This window comes from Vombatus ursinus, unplaced genomic scaffold, assembly GCF_900497805.2.
Source record: "Vombatus ursinus unplaced genomic scaffold, bare-nosed wombat genome assembly UNPS02014810.1, whole genome shotgun sequence".
NCBI classification, from domain to species: domain Eukaryota; kingdom Metazoa; phylum Chordata; class Mammalia; order Diprotodontia; family Vombatidae; genus Vombatus; species Vombatus ursinus.
Window position 1 is genome coordinate 17,633,723 of NW_020954588.1, and position 27,317 is coordinate 17,661,039.

Sequence of the window (27,317 nt, forward strand, 5' to 3'; positions counted from 1 at the left end):
CTTTACAACTCTTTTACCTCTTTAATTTCTACCCTTACCTCTAATCAGTAGGCCTTGTTTCTCAATGTCTCTCACTCCACTAGGAGATGTCTGTAGTGTCTCCTTGTAGTATAAGGACACCTGCAGATTTCTGTTAGGCCCTTTCCTCCACCACAGTGGGAAGTGAAACTCATGTAATTTTGCTCCATCCTTTAAGTTGCCCATCCTGTGGAAGGGGAATTACACTTATTCTGTTTGGCTCTAGAGAGTAGAACTAGGGACAGTGGGTTGGAGTTGTTGCAAGGCAAATTCAGGTTAATGTAAAGAAAAGTGTACTATCAGAGCACCAAAATTGAATTGGACTGCCTTGGAACATAGGGGTTCTCTTTCGCCAGAGATCTTTAGGCAAACGAATATTGTAACTTCTCTTAAGTCTCAATTTCCTCTACTGCAAATGAATGGATTGGACTAGATGATTGCTGGGTTTCTTCTAGCTTTAAAATTCTTTGTTCCCTAACTCAAATCATAGCTCACTAGGTTTACGTGTTAAACCTCATTATGCAGGGTGCTTTTTGCCATTTGCCAGCTCCCACAATGATTCCTGGCTATAGCTCAGGTACAGGAATCCTGATAGAGTTTGTTGTAGCAGGTACTATGGAGGATGGGGAAGAGGAGGAGGAGAATAGTAGTGGACCAACTGATGAGGGGGGGAGCTTTGAAATAAAACCTTAGGTGTTACTTGGAGGGAAGCTCATGATGGTAGACACGACTTGCACCCTTTCTCTGTGTTCTTCTCTCTGGGTCAGAAGAGATGAGAAATGACCTGGGCCAGGCAATAATGCTTCTCTGTTGAAGAAGAGATGTTAAAAAATTTGTATCAGAAGTAGTGATTGGAGCTCAAGGGAAAAAGGTACCCAAAGTGAGAAAGAAGAGAATCTGGTAGGAGTTTCTTGGATACTAGAGCAAATTCTATATCTCCTCCTAGCTGAGTGAAAAGTGTGAGAAGAAAAAAAAAGGGAACATAAAATAAATTTGGTAGATTCTATATGTTTCTGTTTCTTTCCCAAAATGCAGATAAGTAATCATGTTTGTTTAATATTAAGAAAACTTATAATGAATAGTATTTGATTGAAAGTATATCTCATTAAAATGTCATAGTTTTTAGTGAGAACAAAAGTAGAAATCATAGTTAGGCTACAGTGGAAATGTCCAGTCTTGTCAGTTGTTACATATATCATTTCTGCTTTCTCCTCTGATTCCAATAGAACAAGTTGAAATCATCACAGAAGGATAAAGTTCGTCAGTTTATGATCTTCACGCAATCTAGTGAAAAAACAGCTGTGAGTTGTCTGTCTCAAAATGACTGGAAGTTAGATGTTGCAACAGACAATTTTTTTCAAAATCCTGAACTTTATATACGAGAAAGTGTTAAAGGATCGTTAGACAGAAAGAAGTTAGAACAGCTATACAATAGATACAAAGGTGAGTGCTTTAATTTTCCTGTAGTTTCTAGTTTATATGACTAACATGTATATACCATACATCTCAATAAATATGTAATCAACTAAAGTTACCTAGACCGAGCTATTGTGGAAAGCTGCATTCACAAGCCGTATTCTTCTGTGGTCCTGACATTTAGCAGAATGGTAAGTAATGAAAAAAGAACTGGACTTTGAATCTGTGGACCTGGAATTACCAGGACCTTTTATCTTGGCTCTTCCATTTTAGGCAAGTCTCTTCACCTCTTTAGGCCTGTATCTGTAAAATGAGGAGAATTGGACAAGATGACCTCTAAAGACCAATCATATTTATTATCCCATGACTGTGTTTTACTGAATAATGTGGAACAGGTTTTTTTCAGCCCTTGGTACATTTGTCTATTTTTTCTCTTTTAGAGTATTGATCTTTTCAAGGTATAATTTCTTTCTCTTTCATGGGAGAGTTTTGAGAAAATGTTGATATCAACTTATAGTATGTTCGACACACTTTTAAAGTAACATTGGCCATAACTTTTGCCAGCAAACTTGGAGGCTGCTGGTTGACTTAAACTTAGTTTGGATGGAAATGTTCCATAGGACTCCTGTGTACCTTGGAATTTCTTACCTTAGGAAAATCAAGAGGCTGAGTTCATTCTTTCTACTGGAAGAAATTCTTTCACTCTCCATTTCTTAGTTTAAGAATAGTAGGGGAGTCCGTTTTCTTTTTCCTTTGATTCAGCTGACAATTATTTTTAGGGAAGTGACATAAGAAAATTTTGGAGACTGTCAGACAAGTAGCTTTTCTTTAAATTGGACAGATTCTTGCCTGTACCATTGGGTTAAATGGCACAGTTTATAACTATTGTTGGTAATTTCTTCAAATGAAGAATGTAATGTTCTGCTGTGATCAAGCTGTTCATAAGAGAAAAGGAATTTCATTCTATTGTGATGAGCAGTTAGAGAAAGACTAAACAAAACATGACTTTTAATACTTCTTTCAGAGGTCACATTCCTGTTTAAAGGTGACTGATTTTCTGAATGTGTGTGAGTATGGAAGAGTGTTCCAAGTATAAGCAAAGCCCTCTGTTGTGTCCATGACTTTTCTTTGGGTGGAGGTGGAGGGGTGAGGGGTTTCTACGTGTTGGTTTAAAAATATTGTAAGGAAAATGTTTTATTGGTATTTTAACTTTGACTGAATTGTGAAGAGCACAATTTTAAAATGTGACCTTCAGAGCATTGGTTTTTTGTGAAGGCATTGTTTTAAGAAGCATGGAAACAGTGATGTGTAATAACCTCATAGAACTCGGTCATTTTTCTTTTGCCATATTAATTTGTTCTTATTTTCCTAAGATCCTCAAGATGAAAATAAAATTGGTATAGATGGTATACAGCAATTTTGTGATGACCTGGCACTTGACCCAGCCAGTATTAGTGTACTAATCATTGCTTGGAAGTTCAGAGCAGCAACACAGTGTGAATTCTCAAAGCAGGAGTTCATGGATGGCATGACAGAATTAGGGTGAGTATACTGCAGGTAGGAGAAACTAAGTACATGATCTTAAAAACTTAAAGTTGGTCTGATTTGTGGAAACTGTTAACTTTAGAATTTTGACTATAATCCTTATGCAAAACTTTTTCCTTTTTAATATGGGTAGAAGTCATCTTTTTAGGGGGCCATTTTTAGAAAGGTTCTTATTTGTGTAGTTTAGTGGAGTCTTCATTTCTGGTTTCGCAGTCTTGTCACTGACATGTGACAACTTATAAAATATTTTTACCAAGCTCTTTGTCCTTGCTTCCTCATGTGTAAAAAATTAAAATGAATAATCTTTGTAATTTTCCACAGATTAATGGTATGTGAGCAAATCTACAATTTTTTCATTTGCTGAAGATAAGTGATGTCAGCCTCTAGGTCTTAATGTCCTGATCTGTAAAAAAGAGGTGATTTCACTAACTAGGTTATCTCTGTAATGTTTCTTCCAGCTTTAATTGTTTGTGAATTTTGTTTAGAACATTGAAATGTTAGGAATCATAGCATTTTTTGAAGTGGTAGATTGCTCAAATCTGACCAATTCATGAGCCCTAAATTCAACTTCTGCCATACATAGCTTTGGGTAAGTAGACTAGTTCAAGTCATGGATAGCCCTAGTTGTATAACTTCTTCCCAGAACATGATCATTTGTTGGGTTTCCTAGTAATTCGGTTTGGATGGTGAATAGAGCTGATCCTTCTGCTTTTTGGCCACCACATGAAATTTTCTGTAGTAGTGCTGGTGCTTTGCTCAGGTAGATTCATTAGAATATCCAGATTTTTGATTTTTCTCTTTTTTCCTATCTAAAACTGAAGTCACAATATAACTTAATGAGCTTCCAAATCAGATTTCAAAATAAAGTGTTAGTACCTTGGAAAATGATGTAGATAGGTTTAAAAAATTGTGGACTGACATATTATTTAATATATTAAAAGAATGTCTATATCTTTGTTCATTTTTTGAGTCATGAATTATGAAGATAGTAAGGCTTTCTACTTATAGATATAACATACTTTGAATTTAAAAGTGAAATACTTCATAAACAAAATAATCATTTCAGTGATTTTTATTTCACTAATTATGCAGTCACAGAATGACTTTATTTTAAAAAGGGGTTGAGCGACTGGCTAAAATATTTAGTCATTTAAATAAGAATAAAATTGTGAAGGGAATTTTTACCTACCTTTTTTTTTTTTTTTTTTTCAGTCCAGACCTGTGATTTCAATGATATAGGGAGCTCCTAGCTAAGAAACTTCCTCCAAAAATGCGTATTGGCAACTATTCTTCAACTTGTAATCATAGAAATATTTTTGAATTTTTGGAGCATCTGTTTACTGATAAAAACTAGTACTGCCCTGAAATTGTCTAATATTGCTGTGATATGGATACTTTGTCATATAAATTACAAATCTTTTTATCAAGCCATCAAAGTGAATTTCTACTGGGAAACACTTTGTTATTTCATTTCAAATTATTAAATATTCGCCAATTTAGTCTCTTAGTTATTTTAAGAAACTCAAATTTCTTTAGATTTAAAAAAATCGCATGTCTCACAAGCATTAGTGTAGTTTTACTGAATATATTAAATCTAAGGGATGAAATTTTAACTTCTGAAATTGTTAAAAAAAATTGTGTAAGTTTTATAAAATAAGGATGAATGTTTGTAATAAGTTAAATATAGTAAAAAAGTAACTTCTGAATTAACTTTAAAATATAGATGTGACAGCATAGAAAAGCTAAAGGCCCAGATACCCAAGATGGAACAAGAGTTGAAAGAGCCAGGACGATTTAAGGATTTTTACCAGTTTACTTTCAATTTTGCAAAGAATCCAGGACAAAAAGGATTAGGTGTGTATTTTTTTTTTTTGTTAATGCCTTTTGCTACAAATTATGTCTTTTGATAATTTCTTTATATTTAGAAAGTTGTGTGTCTCACAAACATTAAATCTCTGTGAGAGTGCTCTAACCATCACAGAGCCATGAACTGTGTCTGCCAAGCATTGTTGCGGATACTGGGATAAACTGAGTCACCATGTATGTACTGTATGTGAATCCCTACTCAACATAAGGAGCATACAGCAAAATGGACTTAACACTAAAACTCTGTTAATCACAGGATTCAGAAGGCAGTTCAGGATTTTTGAATTCTGTAGTCATCATAAATTGTTCTATATTATCCTAGAAGTTCTAGCTAATAGATATTTCTGGACAAGAGAATGTTTGGGTAAAACAATTTTCTCTGAATAGTCTGTTGGCAAATAGGTGTCATGCCTATGTCATATTTAGTGATATTTAAATAGGTGTGTGTACATGTACTCAGTCATGTGTTTTTTTTTCTTCATGTGTATTCTGGAGGAACATAGATGTGGGAGAGAGCTCTAGATTTGGAGTCAGAGGGCCTGGGATCTAGGCCTGTCTATGCTCTTTACAACCTGTGTGACTTTAGGGATATCATTTACTCCTCTGGAACTCAGCGTCCCCATCTGTAAAATGACGGGATTGGCCAGTCTAGGTCACCCTCTGAAAGTTCAGCTTTCAATCTTTGATCCTATAATCTTATCCTGAAGGAGCTTCAGAACAGGAAACCATAATGAGTCTTTCAAGATATATAAATTCTCTGGATTGTATTAAAGTGCTATGTTGTGTAGTGTGGACTTATAAAAGCGGAGGTCAAGGGGGGTTGGCTGGAGGGGATGAGACTTGGGTTGAGTCTGGAAGCATGGATAGAATGGGGACAGCTAAGGGACAGAGGAGGAGGGGACAAACTTTGATTTGGTGATAGTGAGGAAGAGAAGGAGCCTGATTAGAGGAGAGAAGTTTGTGTTGAGGAGGAGTGAGATAAAAAGGTATGTAGAATAGGTATGTAGTTTTAAAGTTTAGATAAGAAATAAAAGTCTTGAAGTTTTTTGAATCAGTGACATCCTCATGTTTAAGGATTGATTAACATGGCAGCCAGCTGGTTGATTTGAAATGGAATGAGTCTGGGGTTAATGGTTTTCAAAGTCTGTTCTCATTTGTGATGGTAGTAGATGTGCCTGCCACATTTATGTTCCACCTGGTGTTCTAGGTAAGGAAATTTTAGTGATAATGAAGAAAAAGTTGGGAAAAGTGGCTGGACCTAAATAAATATTTCCATACAAAATTATCCGGGCTGGAGGTGACACAGTTTTAAAGATTCTCAAGGACAGGTTTTCAAGACCTTGGAAAGGGGAAGATTCCAAATGAATAGAGAAGATGATCATAATGTTACTAAACTAGAGGCAACCAAGAATATGACAGTACCTATTAACCCACAGACCTACTTTTTCTCCATGTAAAAATATTTGGAATGTTGTATACATACAGTCTGGATACCCTTGATTAATTTTTAGAAAATGTAGGAAGGCAGTATTTTGGCTTCTGCAGGTTATGTCTTCATAGTCACTCAGTTGACTGAGAGGTGCAGGCTTCTTTTCAATTGTAGTAATATCGTCATTCAGCCTTTCTTTGAAGACCTGCAGTAAGAGGAAACATACCAGCTCCCAAGGCAGCCCATTCCATTTTGGGGCAGTTCTGATATTTGCAACTTTGCCTGTTGTTCCTAATTTTCCCTGTGAGGCCTAGTAGAACAAATCTGGTCTTCTCTCACATAGTAGATCTTCACATACTCTAAGGGCTGCTATTTCTTCCCTGATTCTTCTCAGTAGTTTAAACATCCCTAGTTTCTTTCATCTTTTTTCATATGGCACAACCATTCTTCCATTATCCTAAATTAATAACTTGGCATTTATCTTTAATTCCACAGTATTTTTCATCTCACTTAGCCAAATCAGCTGCCAGATTTTGCCCTTTCTTTCTTCTCATCATCTCCTGAATCTGACACTTCTCTTTTTATGCAGCCACTACCTTCCATCATGTCTTGATTGCTGCCAGAGACTCATTGCTGTGCCTGCCTCAAGTCTGTCCCCATTGCAACTCACTCTAAACACTACTGATAGAGCAATTTTTCCTGAAGTTCACATCTGACCAGGTCATTCCCTCCTCATTCCACTACAGTGGTTCTCTATTGTCTCCAGGATCAAACATAAATTCCTCTCTCTAGCTTTTAGTCCCTATTTACAGTCTGGCCCCAACTTAACTTTCTATCCTTATGCATGACTCCCCCTCCCACCTTCTGGGACACAGCCTTTCTCTGTTCTTTACACACGACTCCTTCCATCTCTGTGCTTCTCCCCTGGCTGTGCTCTCTGTTGGGACTGTGCTCCCTCCTCATCTTTGCCTCCTAGAACCCCTCCAATCCTTCAAGCCACAGTGTAAGCACCATCTTCTACCTGAAGCCTTTCCTGATCCCCCAGCCCCCCCAAACCTCCAATTTTGTGTGTATTCTTTTATGTTTATCCTGCTTATATGTTTATTTTTTATCTCTTCTGTTAAAATAGTATTTTTTCTTTTTTAGAATAAGTTTTTATCAGTGTCTTCTGTTTCTTACGTCGTCCTTGTTATCCCAAGTATCCTCCCAAAGAGCAGAGGGAAAAGAATCAGCATAACTGATTGATACACTGAAAAAAAATCTGAAATCCTGGGCAATGTGTAACACCTATGGACCTGCTTAATTTTTGTTACTTCCTCACATTTATTTTTGATTTATTGGTGTGGCTGTCTCCATTTATATTACATGTAGTCTCTGTGCATATTGCTTTTTGGGTCTGCTTGCTTCACTTACATCAGTTCGAATGGCTTTTTCCATGCTTCTCTGTGTTCATCATACACATTGTTTTTACAGTGCACATTCATTTACCACAGTTTGTTCAGCCATTCCCCAGTTGATGGACATCTACTTTTTTTCTATTTTTTTGCTAGAATAGCTAGCATTTTTAGAGCTCTTTAAGGTTTTTAAGATGTTGCATGTATTTGATCCTCACAACAACCCTGTGAAATAGGGGCTAGTGTTATCCCCACTTTACAAATAAGGAAACTGAGCCTGAGAAAGGTTAAATGACTTGCCAATGGTCATACAGCTTGTTGGTGTCTGATGTGGATTTTGAACTCAGGTCTTCCTGACCTAAAATCCAGTGGTCTTACCCCACGGTGTCACGTACAGTTGTAAGCTCCTTTTGAGTAGGGATTGTTTTATTCATTTGTATTTGTATCTCAAGTACTTAACACAATATCTGGCATGTAATAGAGGTGTTTAATAAATACTTGCTAATTGATCAGTACTCTCAAGTCTTCCAATTCTGGTTGCCCTTTTCTGAAACTTTAGCTGGTCAATATCCTGACTGAAATTTGACACCCCGGACTAAGTATTCCTCTTCTGGGCTGACCAGAGCAGTGTACAGCAGAACTCTCTTTTTCTGAATGCTGTCCTCTTCATGCAGCCTATTAGAGAATTAGATGCTTTTTAAAAGCATCCTTTTTTACCATCATGTTGCATTGTTGAGCTCTTGAGCTTGTAACACACTTAAAATTCCTGGTTCTTTTTCACAGGAACTGTTGTCCAACTGTTCTTAGGCTTGTAAGGTTGTTGTTGTGGACCCAAGTATAGAACTTATTACATTGCACCTGCACTCCCTTTTTGTCTGGGCTGGTTCACTTATCCCCATTCCTTACTCATGTCAGCAGTTCTAGGGTCTTTTTCCACATGAGGAACTAGTTGTGGCCAAAATCCCTGTGACTGCTACTCGCCCTCTCTGCTTTCAGAATACTAGAATGATAACGCGCGCGCGCGCGTGTGTGTGTGTGTGTGTGTGTGTGTGTGTGTGTGTGTGTGTGTGGAAGGGAGGGATATATTTCTACTTGCAATTCTTAAATCCCCACCCGTTAACCTCACATTTACGCAAAATTAGTTACTATTAATTCGTAAACATAAAACATTTACTTAGCATTTACTTCATAAGGCAAAAGCAATCATAATCATAATAGTTACTTGGAAGAAGTTATTCAGGAATAACTGAATGCTCATTATCTGCCCCTTCACCTGGATCCCATTTCTGCACCGAACATGCAGTAGCTGTAGGGAAGAGTGGGTGCACACTTAGAGGAACTGAGGCAGGAAGGCACAGGAGGAGGAAAACCTTACTCTGGACTACAGGCCTTGATATCCTTTGTCCCTTCAGGAAAAATCTGTACCCAGAAAGCTGCTTCTGTACTCCCACCTGGTCTTTGCCTCTGTTTCTCCCTCTTGAACCTCGGAGAGCTACCAGGCACTTCTGAGGAGTGTCATCTCTCTTGGACTGTTGGCGACGGCAGTGTGCCTACCCAGCAGCTGGACTCAGCTCTCTTCCTCAATCCCCAGCAGCCACACAAGCTTTTCTCAGCCGAGCAGCTGGAAAGTCTGCTGTCTCCTCTGTGTTTGCTGTCCTGGCTCCTTGTGACTTGTCCTGAGCTCAGCTTATTCCTTTCTTCTGCCTATCTTTCTGTAGCTTCTTCTGGCTTCTTTTTTCTCTCCCAGTGCCTCAAATTCAAGCCTTCTGGCGGTCAGTGACTCATATTTACCTTATGATGTGAGAAATCTATGTTTTTGTTGGGTATGGACCCAATAGCCCTTATGTAATTGCCCCTGCAGTTTTCAATTATGTGATTTCCACTTTTGTCAGTTACAAACTTTACAACTCTAAAAACCATCATATGCAGATAACTTAAACCATCTCTACCTTGGTCATTGCCCTGCCTTCAAACAGGTCTTTTTACCACGTCCATCAGAGGGGCAGTGCTTCGTCTGGCCCTCAGACCAGTCTGTGGTTCTGTAGAATCTGTGACAGACTCCGTTTTCACAGCTGGTTTCATCATTTTCCTTACACAAATGTTCTTCTTCCCTTTTCAGCAACCAAACTGTTTCCATGTATGTGCAAGAGTGACGCCTTATTGACAGAAAGCCTTTAAGGATATTTTTTGTTCTCTCATGTCTTTATTCTTTGTAAACATCTGGCTTTTCTCTGCACCTTTCAGTCTTTCGTATGAGTCAGTCAATAGGCATTAAATGCCTGCTCTTTGTCAGACGCTGTGCTAGGCACTAGGTAGATAAACCAAGATAGGCAAAGACAGTCCTTGTTAGGGACCTGGGGATGCTCTCAGTATAGTTTGGATTTTCTCATCAGTATTTTATAAATATATATGCATAGGGGTTGTGGAGTATTGATAGTTTTTGGTTACTTTTGAGGGTAATATTTGATTTTTTTTTTTCATTTTTGAGAAATTCTCTCCTCCCTGGGATATCTAGCAAAATGATCCCTGGTACTTTCCTATTATATTGCTTCCACCATGGGTTTCTTCAGTGGTCACTTGGTCTGTGCTGCTCCTCAGTCCAGCTTCATCTCCTTTAGTTTCTACTAGGGCCATGCTGATGGTTTTCACTATCACTGATAGTGAAAATAGATTGTTTTGGAACCAGGGATAAATGTCTGTTTGCTTTCCTTGCTTTGTCTATAAATGGTACCAGTATGATGTGGCACAGTTGGCTCTTGTGCCAAGCTTTTTATCACCTATGTTTACTTCTGCTTTGTGAGGTTTTATCAGGAGATGCTCCTTAGGATCTTCCACTGCCTTCTGTAGGGTTCAGTGTAAGATTTTCTCCTCTAGACTAAGTCCCTCTCTGCAGTTTAAAAAGCCCAGAATGAAGTTCTCTTCTACTCTGTGGCGGTTTCCTCAGGCCTCTTGCCATTTCACTCTCCTCAGATTGCTTCTGCTCATGTCTTGGGATCTGCAGATTGAGAATTTCTTGCCAAACTCCCCTGCAGAACAGTAGACCCCTGGATCTATCTGACGTTCCAAGGCTGTTACCTTCATTCACACATTCAACGTGCCCAGTTTGTATCTCTGCCGTCGTGAAGCCGTGATGGAGGGACCACACTTGCTCCCATCAGTTCTGCTCAGCAGCCAGTTTTCTCCTTGGTGTATAGAGTCAAATCCGAAAAGCAATGCCTCTTGTCATTTTTTCCACCTTTGAAGAATGAAATTTATCATTAAGGCCCAATTCCAATTTATCAGTGGTTCTGTTTTTAACAGAGACATCCCAAAAGGTGTCTTCATAATCCCTTATCACTACAGAATGAAACCTCTATGTCAGAGTTTTGTGAATTTTTTCTTGAACTTCTTGGCTAACTCCTTCTGTCCAGGTAGTGTATAATATGTTCCATTGGGGAAAAAAAAATCATTTCTCTTTCTCTTTTTTTTTTTTCCAGTTCATCCTCACATACTCGATGCCTTTTTCTCCCTTTGTTTCTCGGATTTCCTTATATTACTATATTTTAATATACAATACAACTCCACCATCCCTTTTATTTTTTTTTCCTTTTAATAAGTAAAACACTTTCAGAATTACATTCCACAAGTCCAATCCCACCAAATCTTGGTGACACTTGTTTTGTCACATTTGCCTCCTTGCATTAGGAACTCTATTTTTGTTTATTTTCTGTACTTTATGTATTTGTGTATAGACATATGAGACTGTGGGTTTTAGTGCTAGCTCTTCCTGGCTACCATCTCCTGTGAATTCCTGGACATATCTTCTGCCATCCTTTCTGTGTGGTACCTGCTGTTCCATATGTCCTTATTATCTATTCCATTAGAATATAAGCTCATATCATCAAAGCCTGGCACAGTACTTGGCACATAGTAAGCACTTAATAAATCATTGTTGATTGATACCAGGCTTGCTGAATCTATGTGGGCCTTTTCTCCTCTCCACCCTTTTCCCTTTAAAAAAAAAAAAAAAGCTTCGTGATGCCTTTTGTTTTTACATCTCTATCATTTCCAGGTATTATGCCCCCTCACTTCCTGGGGATCCTCCATTGTAACAAAGATAAGTGGTTCAGCGAAACCTATGAACGTAATGATTTTGTCTGATGGTGTATGCTGCACTTCATGCCAGGGCTCCCACTATTAACAAGAAGGAGATGTGGGGGCAGCTAGGTGACACAGTGGATAAAGCACTGGCCCTGGGGTCAGGAGGACATGAGTTCAAATCCGGCCTCAGACACATGAGAGTCATTAGCTGTGTGACCCTGGGCAAGTCACTTAACCCCATTGCCTAGCCCCCCCCCCCCCAAAAAAAAGGAAGGAGGAGATGCATTTGGTCATTTTGTGTACAGGGCCAGGATTGGTCCTTGCTCATTTTAGTGTCTTTTCCATTTGTATGATTGTAGTCATTGTGTATCTTATTCTTCTTTTTACTTCACTTTGCATCAATTCATGTGAGGTGCTAGTACATAGAAGGATCAGGGCAGACTTCATGTAGGAGGTGGTGTCTGAGCTGAACTTCAGAGGAAATCTTGGTTTCTTAGAGGCTGAGCTGAGGAGAGATTGTATTCTAAGAGTGAGGGCTGGTGGGGGAGAAAACTGGAGATAGAATGGTATTTGTGAATAATAGCAGGAAGCCCAGAGTGTGTGAGAAGGCTGGAAAGGTGAATAAGGGCCAGGCTGTGAAGGGCTTTACATACCAACCAGGATGTTGTATTTGATTCTAGAGGTGACAGGGAACCAACCTCTGAGGCTTTTGGGACAGGAGAGTAGCATGGTCAGATTTGTGCTTTAGGAAGATAATTTTGGCAGCTTTGTGAAAGATGGATTGGAAGGATGAGAATCTTGAGAGAAGGAAACCAATTAGGAGACTGTCACAGTAGTACAGGCAAGAGATGACGAGGGCCTGATCATTGGTGTGTGAGTGCAGAGAAGGGGGTAAATATAAAAAAAAGTTTTGGAAGTAGAAATCAGAATATCTGAAGTCAAAGGAGGGTGAGGAGACAAGGATGATACTAAGATTGTGAACCTGGGTTGTCTTCAATAAAAGTGGGCAGATTCAGAAGAGGAGGAGGTTTAGGGGGGAAATAATGTGTTTTATTTTGGACATAATGAATTTGAGCTGCGTATGGAACATCTCATTTGAAATGTTCAGTACACAGCTAATGGTGTGGGATTAGAGTTTAGGAGAGAGCTTAGGGCTATGTTTATAGGTCTTGGAGTCACCTGCATAGAGATAAGTAAACCTCTGGAAAGAGAGTATAGGGAGAGGAGGGAAGCAGGGCCTGATCTCGGGAGAACACCCACAGTTAGTTGACAGAAGAGTGATGAACCAGCAGAAGAAGCTGAAGAGAAATGGGCAGATAGCTGGGAGGCAAACCGGGACAGAGAGGAAAGAGAATCCAGGAAGAAAAGAATCGGTGATTTTGAGGCTGCAGAAGATAGAGTGAAAGCCATCCAATTCGGCAATTAAGAGGTGATCGGCAATTTTAAAGAGAGCAGTTTGGGTGGGATGGTGAAGTTGGAAGGCAGGTTTCAGGGGGTTTGAGAAGTGAGGGAGAAGGGTGGAAGTGGAGGCATGGAGTACAGAGAGCTTTCTGTAGGCGTCTGTAAAATGAGGAGAGAGATGAGGTGACAAGTTAAGAAGGCAGTTCAAACCAGAATGTTTTAAGTTTCAGAGAGAGGTGGGCGTGTTTTGTAGGTAGCAAAGAATGGACCAGTAGGAAAGGAGAGACTGAAGATTGGAGAAGGGGGGAAGACGGCTGTGGGGGCTGCCTGCTGGAGAAGACAGGAGCAAATGGGATCAAGAGAATGAGTAGAGGATTTGACTTTGTCAGGAAGGTTCCTTCTTCAGAAGTGGCTGGAGTAAAGGAGGAATGCGTATTCATATACAGGGATTTTAAAGGAGAGTAGGGAGAAGAAGAGAGATTTGGCAAGTAGCCTCTGTTTTCTCAGTAAAGTGGGAAGTGAAGCTTTCCACTGAAGAGGTTGGGGTGATAGGGGCAATGTGGTAGTGAGTTGGGGCAAAAAATGCATGAATTGCCTGTAAAACAAAATTATGGTCATTAAAGCATCTTTTCCATTATTTATATTGGGAATACATTCCTGGAGGAAAAAAATATTTCAAAGGTTGAATAAGGCTGAGACACTTAGCTTTAGTTCTTTTCCTGTCTTCTCTGTGTCCCTGTTTTCATTGGGTTGGTTTCTGAATTTCTGATAAGTTGAAACAGGGTCAAGGCCTTTGAATGTATTATTTTAATATGTAATAATTTGAAATATTAGGACAACCTTTTAATCATTCAGAATGGATGACAACATAAATGAAATAGTTCCTTGAGTGGGAATGTCATTGCCTTAGTTAATTTCCATTTCTTAGTTTTTTCTGATGTAAAGAACAAAAAGGGTTTTTGTCAGGTTCTTTTTCCTTGTGTCTGTGATATTGAATAATATGTTGGCTATAGTTGGTGAGACAAATTTCTTTACTTTTGCTAATTGAACTTGACAGAAATTGGTAATTTAGTTGGGATTTTGAGAAATGAAACATTGGGAAGGACTTTTATTGTTAGGCTCAGACATCTAGAAATGTGTGGTACATTTTATTATTGACTTTAGTAAGGCTTGACTTTGTGAAGAATATAATACATTCCAGGCATAGACAGACAAATTATATTTTTTCTGTGCCTTTTATTTTATACTAGGGTTCTATATCAGGGATGGTAAAAACTGAAGACCCTATTTTAAAAAGAAACAGCAGTTCTTTTGACAATGTACACTGAACCCTCAACTCATCAAAATTTGACAAGAGAAAGGGAGAATTTTGAAGATTAAAAGGGGCAAGCGAACCAAAACAAATTGGTGAGGGGCAACAGACTAGAGTTTTCAACTGTGTGATATTCCTATTCTCTTTTCCCATGATAGTCATGAATAACTAAAAATTAAGCTAATGTTTATTTCCGTGACTGGTAGTACCATTTTTGATGGCATACCTTTTCTCTTTTTATGCATTATTCATCTGTTTCCGTCTGCCATTCACTTCATGATTATTTGTGTCCCATAATCATAGAATCTAATAAGTCACTTAGTCCCATCTTTAATTCAAATCAGGAATCTTCTCTACAGTGTCCCTGCCAGATGGTCATCTAGCCTCTAACTGAACAAAATCTGTTATTAGTATCTTTATATTGAGGCAAAATTACCTTTTATTTGATATGGTTTTCAGACTCTTAATCATTCTTCATGGGCACGCACCAGTTTTTCATCAGTAGCTCTCTTCAAATGTGGTGGTACCTAGAACTAACCCCAGTATTCAAGATATGAGCAGAGTACATGAGTACAGCATGGCTGTTTATCTTCCTTAATCTCCAAATTGTACTTCTATTCATGTAGCTTTATCATCATGTACCAGTCGACTTTTCTTGTTTGTTTTTTTTTTCTTTTTATTTCTTTTTAGTGAGGCAATAGGGTTAAGTGACTTGACTAGGGTCACACAGCTAGTAAGTGGCATGTGTCTGAGGCTGGATTTGAACTCGGGTCCTCCTGACTCCAAGGCCAGAGCTCTATCTACTGTGCCACCTAGCTGCCCCTATTTTTTGTCTTTTTTTTTTTAACAGTGACTTTTGTTGAGTTTGCAGTCAAATACACCCTCTTGCCCTTCTTCACCTGAACTATCATCAAGCTAAATCTCCTCATCCTGTACACATGTAGTTAGTTTTTGTTTTTAATTTAAGTTTAGGAATTTACATTTTCTCTTGGTTAAATTTCATCTTTTAATTTGGACCAATTGTGTGAGCCTCTCAGATTTTTTTTTTTTTAGGCAATTGAGGTTAAGTGACTTGCCCGGGGTCATACAGCTAGTAAGTGTCAAGTGTTTGGTCCACTGTGCCACCTAGCTGCTCCTTAGATTGTTTTTTATCTTGATTTTTTTCCCTGCCTATATGGAATACACATTCTAGTGGAGGAATGACACATATACAAATAACTGTAATGTAAGAGATATGGAATGAATGCATAAGGGAAAGGCAGACTGTATCTAGGAGGCCAAGGAACCTCAAAGGCGTCTAGTCCAACTTAGATGTGGACCTAGAACATTTCAATAAATGGTATTCTAGCCTTTGCCTAAAGACACCTTGTGAAAGGGAAACCACTACATCTTCCCACTTAAATTCTTCCTTTGAATCACTAATTACTAGACAGTTTTTCCTTATACCAAGGCTAAATCTGCTTCTGCAACTGCTACTCATTTTTCCTAGTCTTTTAAGCCTCTGAGGTTGAGCAAAATGGTTGTATCCTTTTTCCATGCATCAGTCTCTCAGATGCTTGAGGATAACTGCCATGTACTCACTGCTCTTCTGACCCAGCTTAAACATTCCCAGTTCTTCCACTTGTCTTCATAGAACGATTTTCAATATCTTCATCCTGATCATCTTCTGGATACACTCCCAACGTATCCTTTGCTCTGTGTCTGGTCAGATGTGGTGTGACCGGTGCAAAGCATAGCAAGCCGCCCCCTTCCTATCTTAACATAGCCCAAGATTGCATAATCTAATGTTTTGGCTGTTCTCTCATATTATTGACTGTGATTGAACTTGGATCATTGAAAATCAACAAATCAAATGTTTTTCAGTCTTACTGCTGTCTAGCTATTCCTCTTCATATTTTTACTTTTAATAGTAATTTTAAAAAAAATTATCTATATTACATTTTTTTATTTAAGCTAGCCCAGCATTCTATCCTGTCAGAATCTTTTTGGATCTTCATTCCCTCATCCATCGTGTTGGCTGTTCTTCTTAGTTTTATTTCATTTAAAATTTTGATAAACATTCCTGTACATGCCTTTCTTCAGATCATTTTGTTAGAAATAGTAAACATCGTAGGTTTAATAACTGATCCCTAGGGTGCTTCACTAGAACCATCATTACAGCTAGACTTTGAACCTTTAATGATTATTCTTTGGAACCATTCAACCAGCTCTACAATTGTCTGACTTACCATTTCGCCTGTATCTCATGATTTGCAGAAGGATAGCTTGAGAGACACTTATTACACGTACATTGCTGAAACCTAGGTAAACTATAGCTACAGCACTGCCCTTATCGACCAGCTAGTAAAAGCTCTGTCCAAAAGGAAATGAAGTTAATCTAGCATCACTTGTTTTTCATGAAGCTATATTGGCTCTTGGCGATCACTGCTTTCTCACTAAATTTACTTAAACCTTTTAGAATTTTGCCAGGAGTTAGTCAAACTTATTGGCCAATGTTATGCAGATTTTACTCTCCTCCATTTTCTGCAAATAAAATTTACCTTTCTCCAGTTCTGTCATATATCTCATGTTTTCTACAGTACTTCAAGGGTCACTAATAGTGGCCTAGCAATAACATTCAGTAGTTCTTACATCCTAGGACTTTTGACTTGAACTTAGAATCTGCTGGATACTCTCTTACTATCTTCATTCTGAGTTTCATCTTTCTGGTAGTCATTTCTGTTCTTTCCATTCCAAAGAATGTTCTCCTTTGCAGAAAAAACAAAATATATTGAGTTCTACCTTCTCTCTACCATATGTTTTCAACATATTCACCCTCAACAGCAGTCCTGTCCTTTCTTTGATTTTCCCTTTTCCCTCAATATTGCTTTCAAAACAAAACAAAAAACTTAGATACCTTCATACTACAGTATAGAACTCTTTCTTAATAACAAAGAAAAAGTGCTAGGAAAAGTAAAACAAACACATTGGCCATATCTGACAACTTATCTGGTGTAAGTCATTATTTCCAAAGTAGTTGAACCAGCTTACAACTCAACCAGCCAACCATTAATGAGCCTGCCCTTAGCTTGAGGTGCCAGTAGGGACATACTGGTGGTGATTTCCCATAGGCAGTTAAAGATGTAGTTCGGGAGCCTAGAATAAAATGTGATTGGGAAGCTAGATTTTGAGGTCATTTGAGTCTATAGAGTTCCTGGTTGAATCTAGATGTTATCTAGGGTCCTGTGAAGTGCTGTAGACTATTATCTCATGAATGAATGAAAATGAGATGGCCCTGGGAAGAGAGAAGAGGAGTCTGTTAGGCTAGTAATCCTGTCAGAAACCAAATGAGAATGGTTTGGCATCGTTTATTCCTAATGAACCAATGCTGGTTACTAGTGGTATACTTTTGTTTTTTTTAAAGCTCAAAATCTTTTTTCAGGCATTATTTTCAAACTTACCAGTCTGTTTTTGGAAAATTGAAAAAAAAAATGCCTGTTCTTATTCTTACTATGATTAGTTTCATGTCCTGATGGGCAGAAAGGTGGCCTCAGTGACCAAAAAATGTGGGTTGAAGTCCTGCCTCTGACACACTTGTGTGTGACTGTGGATGAGTCACTTAGACTTGTCACTTAGACCATTGCCTGGTCCCCCCTAGGAGGCTGTAAATTGCAGAGAAGGTTGTGAGTGACCTGCGTGGCTAGAGAGAGTGCTTCACTAGGAGCTCTCGACTCAAAGTAAATCACAGGTTCGGTCCAGAACCCTTTAGCATTCTTCTGGTAAGCTTCCTGCTCTCTCTAATGTCTAAGGTCACTGACATTGACTTTGCAGTCACATTGACCAACTCTTTGTTTTCTCAGTCTGAAAACCTGAATTTGTTAAAGTAGGGGTGTTCTTTTCCCTCCCATCACACTTCAGTTCCATTTTGATTCTTTTACCTTTTCCAAGTTAAACACTGTTTTCATCAGTGAAGATGATGGAAACAAAATCGGGATTAGATCACAGGTCATAGGATTGTAGATTTACATCTAGAAGGACCCTCAGCAGAGACCTCACCCAATCTCATTTTATCCACAAGGGATGCTCAGGCCAGAGATGAGTTAATGTGACTTTGCCCAAATCACCAGGGGGGTGAGCAGCAGGATGGGGGTGTTGTTTGAGCCCAGGTCTCTGACTCCAAATCTAGTGCTTGTTTCTGTTCTGTTTTTTCACTGTCATCTCTGGACCTACATTTCTGTTATTATTCTTGTTCTAGACATTTTTGTTGTCCTCAATATTTTTTCAAATCTTCCATTCCATCTGGAGTTTAACCTAAATATGACATTCTTCTTGGAATTGTCTTGCCTTGGGACCAGGATGGGAATCAGAATCAGAGAACCTTAAATTCAGCCTAACCGAGTTGTTGGGCAGTCTAGGTTTTAAGTGGAAGGCTGCTATTGTTTGCATGTCAATCTATAGGTAAGTTCATCTCAATTAGGAACCTTTGGGAAGATCTTGAATATGTAGTTAGGCATATGTGGATAGTTAAAAACAAATCCAGATTCTTGTAAGTCTCAGAGCTATTATAATACTACAGAGACAGATATTTTAAGTGTGTAATATATTTTAATGTTACAGATCTAGAAATGGCCATTGCCTACTGGAATTTAGTACTTAATGGGAGATTTAAATTCCTAGACTTGTGGAACAAATTTTTGTTGGTAAGTTACGTTTTTTCATTAATAATACATAGGAGTGTGTGTGTGTGTGTGTGTGAGAGACTGAATTGTTTGTTTTAAGGGAATACTTACCTGCTTAAAGTGTGCTAAACCCACTTTAGAATATTGTGATTCTATTTGGTGGAATAAAAATTGATGTGAAAAGTTTGACCATTGCAGTTGTCATCTAGCATTTTGTCTGTTTCACATTTTTCCTATTTATTTCCTTCATTCAGTGACTTGAATTTCCTTTTTCTAATAGGAACATCATAAACGATCAATACCTAAAGATACCTGGAATCTTCTTTTAGACTTCAGTACAATGATAGCAGATGACATGTCTAATTATGATGAAGAAGGTAACATACACTTTTACCTGATCACTCCATTCATCTCCTCTAATCTTCTGTTCTATTACTTTCTCCCTTCTAATTAAGGTTTTTCTTTGCAGTTGGACGGCTTGCTGAGCTCTTGTTCATATTCATACATTAGTGTAGAAGAGATTCCTCTGGTCTTCTTTGTCCTTTTCCTCCTCTTGCAGCCCAAGAGACTCCTTCCTCTCCATCTCCCAACTCCGTGGTTCAGTTCAGGAACTCACTTATCTGTCTAATGTACTCTTGTTATTATTAACCTGTATTTCTGCTTTTTGTCTACTTATCTGGCAGTTAGATTGTAAGCTTCTTGAGTCTAGGAAGTCTGAAAGCCAAAAATGTATTCCAGCTGCCTAGTAGTATACATATAGTACCATGGGACCAATAAACATTTAACTAACCGCCTTATGCCATCCTTCATCTGTGAAAGTAACCTTCTATGAGATTTTGGCCTTTGAGTCACAGTTTTCAGAGTGATGGCAGCTTTATATACACTTTTCAGAATCCCAAAAGGTCATATTTTGGTGGTAGTTTACTTACCCAAACCTCTGGGTGAACAGATGTTTTCTCTTCAGTAGTCCAACCAGTCCCATAGAGAATTCAGCCATAGGCTCTGTCCATTGCAGCCAATAAGTCAGATGGTCTATTTTTCTTCTTGTCGTGAAAGGTTTGTTCTACAAAATTGTATTCATTTCTGATCACATTCAACTTTTTAATTGTCTTAAATTCAACTAGACAATTGACATGCTTCTTCTGTATATGTGTGGTTTTATTTGAAAATTTTAACAAGGTGAATTTGATTAATATGCTTTGCCTCATATTTTATTGGTTCTTAAAGAATGCTTAGGAAGGGAGAAACACATTCCACCCTTCCATCAAAAAAACAGCATACATTCTGCTGGGGAAGCTGCATGAGCACATTTAAATAAGTGCAGAATATCTATGCAAAGTAAATGCTGGGTAATTTCAGGGGAAGCACTCATCACTACTAAAAATAACAGAAGTTAAAGCTGATACTTATGTAATTTTATGTGCTTTAACTGCACTATTTCACTTGAGCTTCCCAGCAGTTCTGGGGAGTAGATCCCAGGCAGTCAGCTAGCATTTATTAAATACCTCCTGTGTGCCACAAGACCATTTTACGAATGGAGAAGTTAATTGATCACACCACACCATCAGGAAGTGTCAAGGATAAATTCAAACAAGTAAACTTGATCAACTGTCCACAGTCAATTAATTCTGTTTGTCCAGAAAGATACCAGAGTTTGGGTATAAAGCCTTGAGAATGAAGAGAATGCAGGTAGGTAGCTGGGAAAGCTGATTGCAGTCATGATTGATCTTTGTTCTTTCATGGTGCTGTCTTAGAAAATTAGAAAGAGTAGCTTTGGTCTCCTTATTTATCCACTGCTTTCCCCCCACCCTTTGTTTTTTCTCTCTCTCTCTCTCTCTCTCAGGAGCATGGCCTGTTCTTATTGATGACTTTGTGGAATTTGCACGCCCTCAAATTGCTGGGACAAGAAGTACAACAGTGTAGCACTGAAGGAACCCTCTAGAGTGTACATAGTCTGTACAATAAACACAACGAAAAATTGCACAGTCAATTTCTGCTGGCTGGACTGAACTGAAGACCAATCCTCACACTAAGGGCAGAGGGTTGAGACAAAACATTAAGGATACATCTTGGACCATAGCATATTTCCTTCTTCTAATGGTGGTTTGGGCTTGTCTCCTAGTCTGGGCCGCTCTTGCCAGTTATAATTCCAACGTGGTGGATTTCATCTTATCTCTGTGGACCATCCTAGTTTATTCTCCCTTAAGTCTTAGGAGCTTCATGGTGATTATTTTGAGGTTTCCATTGTTGCATAAAGCACAATGCTGTCTTCATCAGAAAACTGTTTGGCATAAGAATTAAACAGATCAACATCACAAACGCTTTATAAAAACTCCTTAAATATATGCTTTGGGCTAGTTGCAAAGACTATGCTGATAGCACTTCCTAAGAGAATGATATGTGTAAGTGTATTCAATCTGAGATGGTGTTTTGGTTTTTTTTCCCTGGCAAATCACCTGTATCATCCACGTTAGTTGATTATCTGATGAAAACAAATGTAGAAACAACCAATGTAAAAAAGTTATTAGAATAACTAGGTGCCTACCTGTACAAGGTTTGTTGTACTTCAACCCCTTAATTTTCAAACAGTTGAAGGTACCACAGAGCTGTTCTGCACTTATTGCCATGTTTATGCATAGTTGGTCTGCAAGAGAGCTGTGTTGAGAAAAGCAGTCCGTGTAATGTAGGCCTTTAGTACTCTCTACATTATGCGTTATATAATTGGATTTCATTGCAATTTTGAAATGCTTATCTGCCTGTCTAATAAGTTAAAATATTGAATTTGTGTTTTGGATGTTTTAGATTGCTACACAATACAATATCCTAAATTTAGGCACGAGTTTGTCTATCATCAAGCTTATAGATCAGCAAAGAGATTCCCCTTATTTATACAGGAAGGTGGTGAGTCTAGTATGAATCTAATGTTGGGGAGTGGTTGTGATGAGCCCTTAAGTTCAGTCTTTACAACACAGGTACTGCTGCTTCAGAAAAAGTCCATTTTGATCACTTCTCATTTTGTTGAACTTTGCTTTAATGACAAATCACCACGGTTGCCAAATATTGATTTCAGAAGCGCTTTCAAGCAAGCACAGATTAGATGCAAATTGCCACACTAGCTCCTTTTGTTTCCTTAAATTATTTCATTTGTTCTACTATTACTTTTATTTGCCGCAACTAAATTTGGACTGTTTTCACATCAAAGCAGAATTTTAGCTTGTTTATTTTCACATTACAAGACCCCCTGACTGCTTTCATGCTGAAACTGATCATTTCACTTTCATTCCCCTACTTATGGCGAAGAAGTTATTACAGTCTTCTTAAAATAAACACTTCCATAAAGCAAGTAAAACCTGTCAGACTTTAGATGTTCAGCCCCTATTGTGTTTAGTAGGGATGAGTGTCTCTGCTGGGTGTACCTGAATACTTGCTTGGCAAGGTCAGAGTGAGTGTTGAAATCATTAAGTGGAGAGCGCTTTGGAATAGCAGCACATTTTTATGCAGATGCTGAAATGATTTTAGGGAAAAAAAAATGAAATATTAAACTGTTTATTTTTAACCATGTGCTTGGAAGTTGACTAAAAGACTTTTCCCATAAGCGATAGTACTGCTTTTAAAAATTGTTCACTCACACTTTTATTTCAAGAATACAGTCCTACCAACCAAATGAAAAAGTTAACATTTCTATTCAAGCTATTGGAATTGGCCATTCAGAAAAAACAAAAACAAAACTATTTATGCTGGTTTCAGTATTTTCTTTTTCCTTTTTTTTCTTTCTTTTTTTTTTAGTAACTTGAATTATGAGAACTTTTAAAAGGTCTATGAGGCATGCTGTTTTGTTAATTGTCTTAAAGGTTTTTGAGTTTTGGTACCGTTCCATATCAGTGGATTAATTCAAGTGTGCTGTGTTTGGAAATGAGATCTCCTTAGCTTTGACTCCAATATCAATTCTGTCTTTACTCAAAAGTCTGATATTGGTCAGCGGCCTTGTGCCTTGGTATCTTAAAGATTATTCCTTTTTGAATGCAAGATCTTTTCAACAAAATAGTGTTTGTCATCAGTTTGGTACTAAACATTTATAATTACTGTGTAATTATAAACAAAAATACATAAAGCTTTGAATAATTATGTAGCATAAAAGTTAAGGCTGTTCACTTTATGATGGCATCTCAGAATTTAACAAAACTATTACTAAGGTTGAAAAAAGATTGATTTAATGTGGTGTGGTTATGCTATGGAGAAATGCTTGGTTACAGGGAATATTTTGTACTGAAAAGTGCTCACCCATGTGGCCATGTGTTAACTCTTTGTGTGTGCGTGTGTGAATGTGTGTGCGTTAAAACTTGGATCGCTTTAATTCATAAGTGCATCAGTCCTCAGTCTGATAATAAACTCCCCATGATGAGTCTTGGTTTTTAAACTGTTCCACAGGTTCAGTTTTCTTTTTTGCCAAATGTCGAAAAAAAAAGGTACACACTTTAAATTGTAATGCTGTTTAGTACTAAAATGTATAAAATTAGAAGTGCCCACATATAAAAAACAAAAAACAAAAAACTTGAGATCAAGATTCTCTTTAGTGAATATCATCATCTGCATATCTCTGTAAGTTAACTTGTGATTTCTTACAATCCCTGTCATATTACCAACAGAGGCAATAAAGCTTCAGTCGAATTGCCATGATGAAATCTCACATTAATTATTTTGGTGTATTATTTAAAAAAAATTAAAACTAAAATTTTCTGGATGACTTCAAAATATGGAATGACTCCTCCTAGCAAATGCTCTTATGGCAAGTTTAGGGGAGATAAGTTATACTCAGTCTTGTTTACTACATTTAAAGTGTTTACAACTATAATCTGGGCTGCTCTCATTTTTATTAAACTATGCTGGAGTTGTGTAACGTGGTGTCCTAATTATCTGCCATTGATTTAAATGAAATATTTTTTTAGAAAAGGGAAAAATGATTGGTTATTCAATAAAATAACATAATTGCTTTAAAATTATTTTATAATGAACTTCTTATTGGGGAAATCTGTTTAAACGAGGTGTGCTTTTTAAAAATTAATAAATAAATGAGTCACTTATTTGGCTATCCAACTCAATCCAACAATCATTTGTTGAGAGCCTAGTGTGTGCAAAGCATTGTGCACGAGTGCTGCAGACATAAAGATAAAATGGCCAGTCTGTGCCCTCACGGAGCTTTTGTTCTGCTTAAGTTGATGATAAGAAAATTACTCAAATTTCATAACTTAATTTGCACTTTATTTAGGCTTTTAAACATGCTATTTTAAGACAATTTTTAAAACTGTTGTATCCCTAAGACAGAAGGGTAAATCTCCCAAAAGAATTAAAGAATTTTTATTAAAAGCACCAAGTAGCAATTGATTTATGACCAAACCCAGAAAGTATATGTAAAAGAAGGCCTCAAATTAATATAAATTTAAGTGGTAACTTTTGTCTGGTTATTATGAAGTATTCAACAACCCATCATTTTTTGTGATTGTTACATAGTTTATGTTTTATAATGAATATGTATATAAAGTGAAATGTATCCAATATGGCAACTATATTGTATAAAATAATAGACCCTGTAAAACGTATCTGTATTAGCTAAGGATAAAATGCCTGGGTTATGAATTTTCCTTCCAGCAGGGAATTGTGAGAGACCGAGGTTCAAATTCTGATTCATCACTATTTCAATTGTAAACTTGGGGGGGAGTGTTCCTGAATTTCTCCTTGCCTCTCATATCTGTGGAAGAGGGAATAATTCCTTTCCTTTCTAATGGGAATGTTGTGACATTCCTATAACAAAAAAAAGACTTATGCATAAGTTGTGATTTATTTAGGTAACATACGTATTTTAGTGACTTATTAATTTAGTTTCACTTAAAATAGTACAAGCCATTTTGGTTAAATTTATCAACATTACCATCTATCTGTCTATATACATATATACACATACACTCATGTATATACACATCTTTGTATATGTATGTAAGTATGTATAATTTTAGTTAAGTACTAATTGTGGTTTTTATTTGTACCTGATTATGGAGGCAAGATACTGCTATTTAAAACAAAAGATTCTCTAGCACAAAGCAATTGTTTACACTGTATCTTCTTATTTTTTACTTGAGCTGATCGTAAATGGTATTTCTTCCTGGATCGCTCACATTTTTCAAGTTTTCTTTAGGCCGTGTTAGATGTCCTTGGACGTCTTAACAATTGAGTATTTTCCTATTCTTTCATAATTTTTTTTAAGTGTGATGTACTATGAAGCTAGATTTTGATTTTCTGTAGTCATTATGTTCTTGAAAAGCTAGCTATAAGCCAGATCTTTGCTACTTGAGTCATATCTCATTGTGGTAGGGAAGTAAGTCCCTTCACCCTTCCTGGGCCTTTGTTTCCTCATCTATAAACACGAGGAGGTTGGACTAGAAGATCATGAAGGTCCCTTTGATTTCTGAATGTGATCCCATGAACCTGTAAATATCGTATCTAAAGGCATCATTTGGCAAATCCTTTTATGTGCATTACCATCCTGCAGTGTGTCTTTTGTTCTCAGTGTGGCTTTGTTTTATTTTTTTAAATATTGGGTTTTCATTAAAGGGAGGCACATTTAAACTTCCCTTTCTTGAAAACTGTTCCTCAGCTAGAGTGTTTCCTGCTTTATTTCTTTTGTTGCCCTGGAGATCATGATGCATCTCTTGGTTTGAAGGGAACTCTTTCTGCTTCTTTGTACACCACTGGTCTTTAACACATCTCCGGTAGGATGGTGCAGCAAGCCAGACACAAAAGGCAGCGTTACAATGAGAAGATTCTACCGCTGTCAGGGAAGCATCTTGAATAAGGCAAGACATCACTTAACTAGAAAATTGAAAATAATTAAGATAAAAGTAAGTTGACTAGGGACTATGATAGAAAAAACTCTTGCTCCCAGAAGGGTTAAGGATCTCATTTTTTTTTTAAATCACAAATGATTTAAGTAAAACTGAACCTATTACAGTATAATTGGGGAGCTGAGTGTTTTCTTATTTCAAGTAATGAAATGGTCTTGCTGAGTAAAGGAATACTGTAAGGGGAAAGGTTCAGAAAAGGCACCTTAATAAATTTAATAGGTAATAATAAAAGAGGCAGGTGATGCACCAGATTATCGATAGTTGCCCCTCCTGAGTCTACATGACACATGTTAGACTCCATGAAAGAGAGTAATAGTGTCTTAATTATCTTTGTATTTCCCCTTAGGATCCAGAGGTCAGAAAAGCCAGGCTGAGTGAAAGAAGTGATAGCTGACTGAGGTCATGGAAGGTAGGTGTTTTCATTGTCCATGTCTGTTGGCTGTCATGGGTTGACTTCCCCAAAGACCCTTGGACTGTGGGTGACATGTAGAGGTCAGCCCCTGGCCAGGCAGAGTAAGTGTAGAGGCACCGTGCTAATCCCTGGAGATTAGCCCTCCAGGAGCTGCCCTCAAGGAGCATGTGTTTTACCAGAGGAATAAAACGTGTAAAGGATAAGTAAATATAGGGTATGTAGAAAACAAATACAGAGTTATTCAGGGGGAGGCATTGCCAGTGGTGAACCAGGAAAGACCTTGAAGGAAGGAGAGGGTCCAAGAGCTGGAGATGGGAGAAGGGTGCGCTGTTGGGCACAGTTTGGACAGAGGCATCCTATCCAAGGAACAGTGTGGAGACCCATTTGGCTAGAGTATAGAATAAGGGGATAGGGGAGTAGAATAATGGCACCAGCCCTGAAAGATATCCTGTAGTCAAATTATGAAAGACTCCAAATGCCGACCTGAGGAATTTATTGGAGAAAAGGACGTTGGGTTTATCAGTTACTAGATCATTGTGACCTTGGAGTGAGCAGTTTTAATTGAGTGGGGACAGAAGCCAGATTGTAGGGGATTGAGGAGTAAGTGAGGAGGTGAGGAAATGGAGGCAGAGAATACAGACGGTGATTTCTAGGACTTTGCCTATGAAAGGGAGGAGAAATATAAGATGGCAACTGGAGGGGAGGGAGGGTCCGTGATCCTGGGGACAAGCTGGAAGAGATGGGAGGGGAGGGGGATCAAGGGCACTACCAGGAGGGATTGTCATTGTCACTACTCAGGAATGGAAGGCCTCTTCCATCTGGAACTCACATGAGCTTTCACTGTCCTCTGCACGTGACCATCTTGTCTGCCATTTGTAGAAGAGGCATTG

General features: G+C 37.9%; 1 protein-coding gene across 1 annotated transcript in view; it reads left to right on the forward strand.

The window, feature by feature from the left end:
• The window catches only part of DCUN1D1 (defective in cullin neddylation 1 domain containing 1), a 40,824-nt gene extending 16,338 nt beyond the window's left edge, over positions 1 to 24,486 (forward strand). The window contains exons 2-7 of the mRNA XM_027875996.1: positions 1,245 to 1,461; positions 2,808 to 2,976; positions 4,703 to 4,833; positions 19,058 to 19,140; positions 19,400 to 19,496; positions 20,963 to 24,486. Of these exons, the coding sequence (XP_027731797.1) occupies positions 1,245 to 1,461; positions 2,808 to 2,976; positions 4,703 to 4,833; positions 19,058 to 19,140; positions 19,400 to 19,496; positions 20,963 to 21,042 (777 nt within the window). The 3' untranslated portion in view covers positions 21,043 to 24,486. The remainder of the gene's footprint in view (positions 1 to 1,244; positions 1,462 to 2,807; positions 2,977 to 4,702; positions 4,834 to 19,057; positions 19,141 to 19,399; positions 19,497 to 20,962) is intronic.
• Positions 24,487 to 27,317: the final 2,831 nt, after the last annotated feature.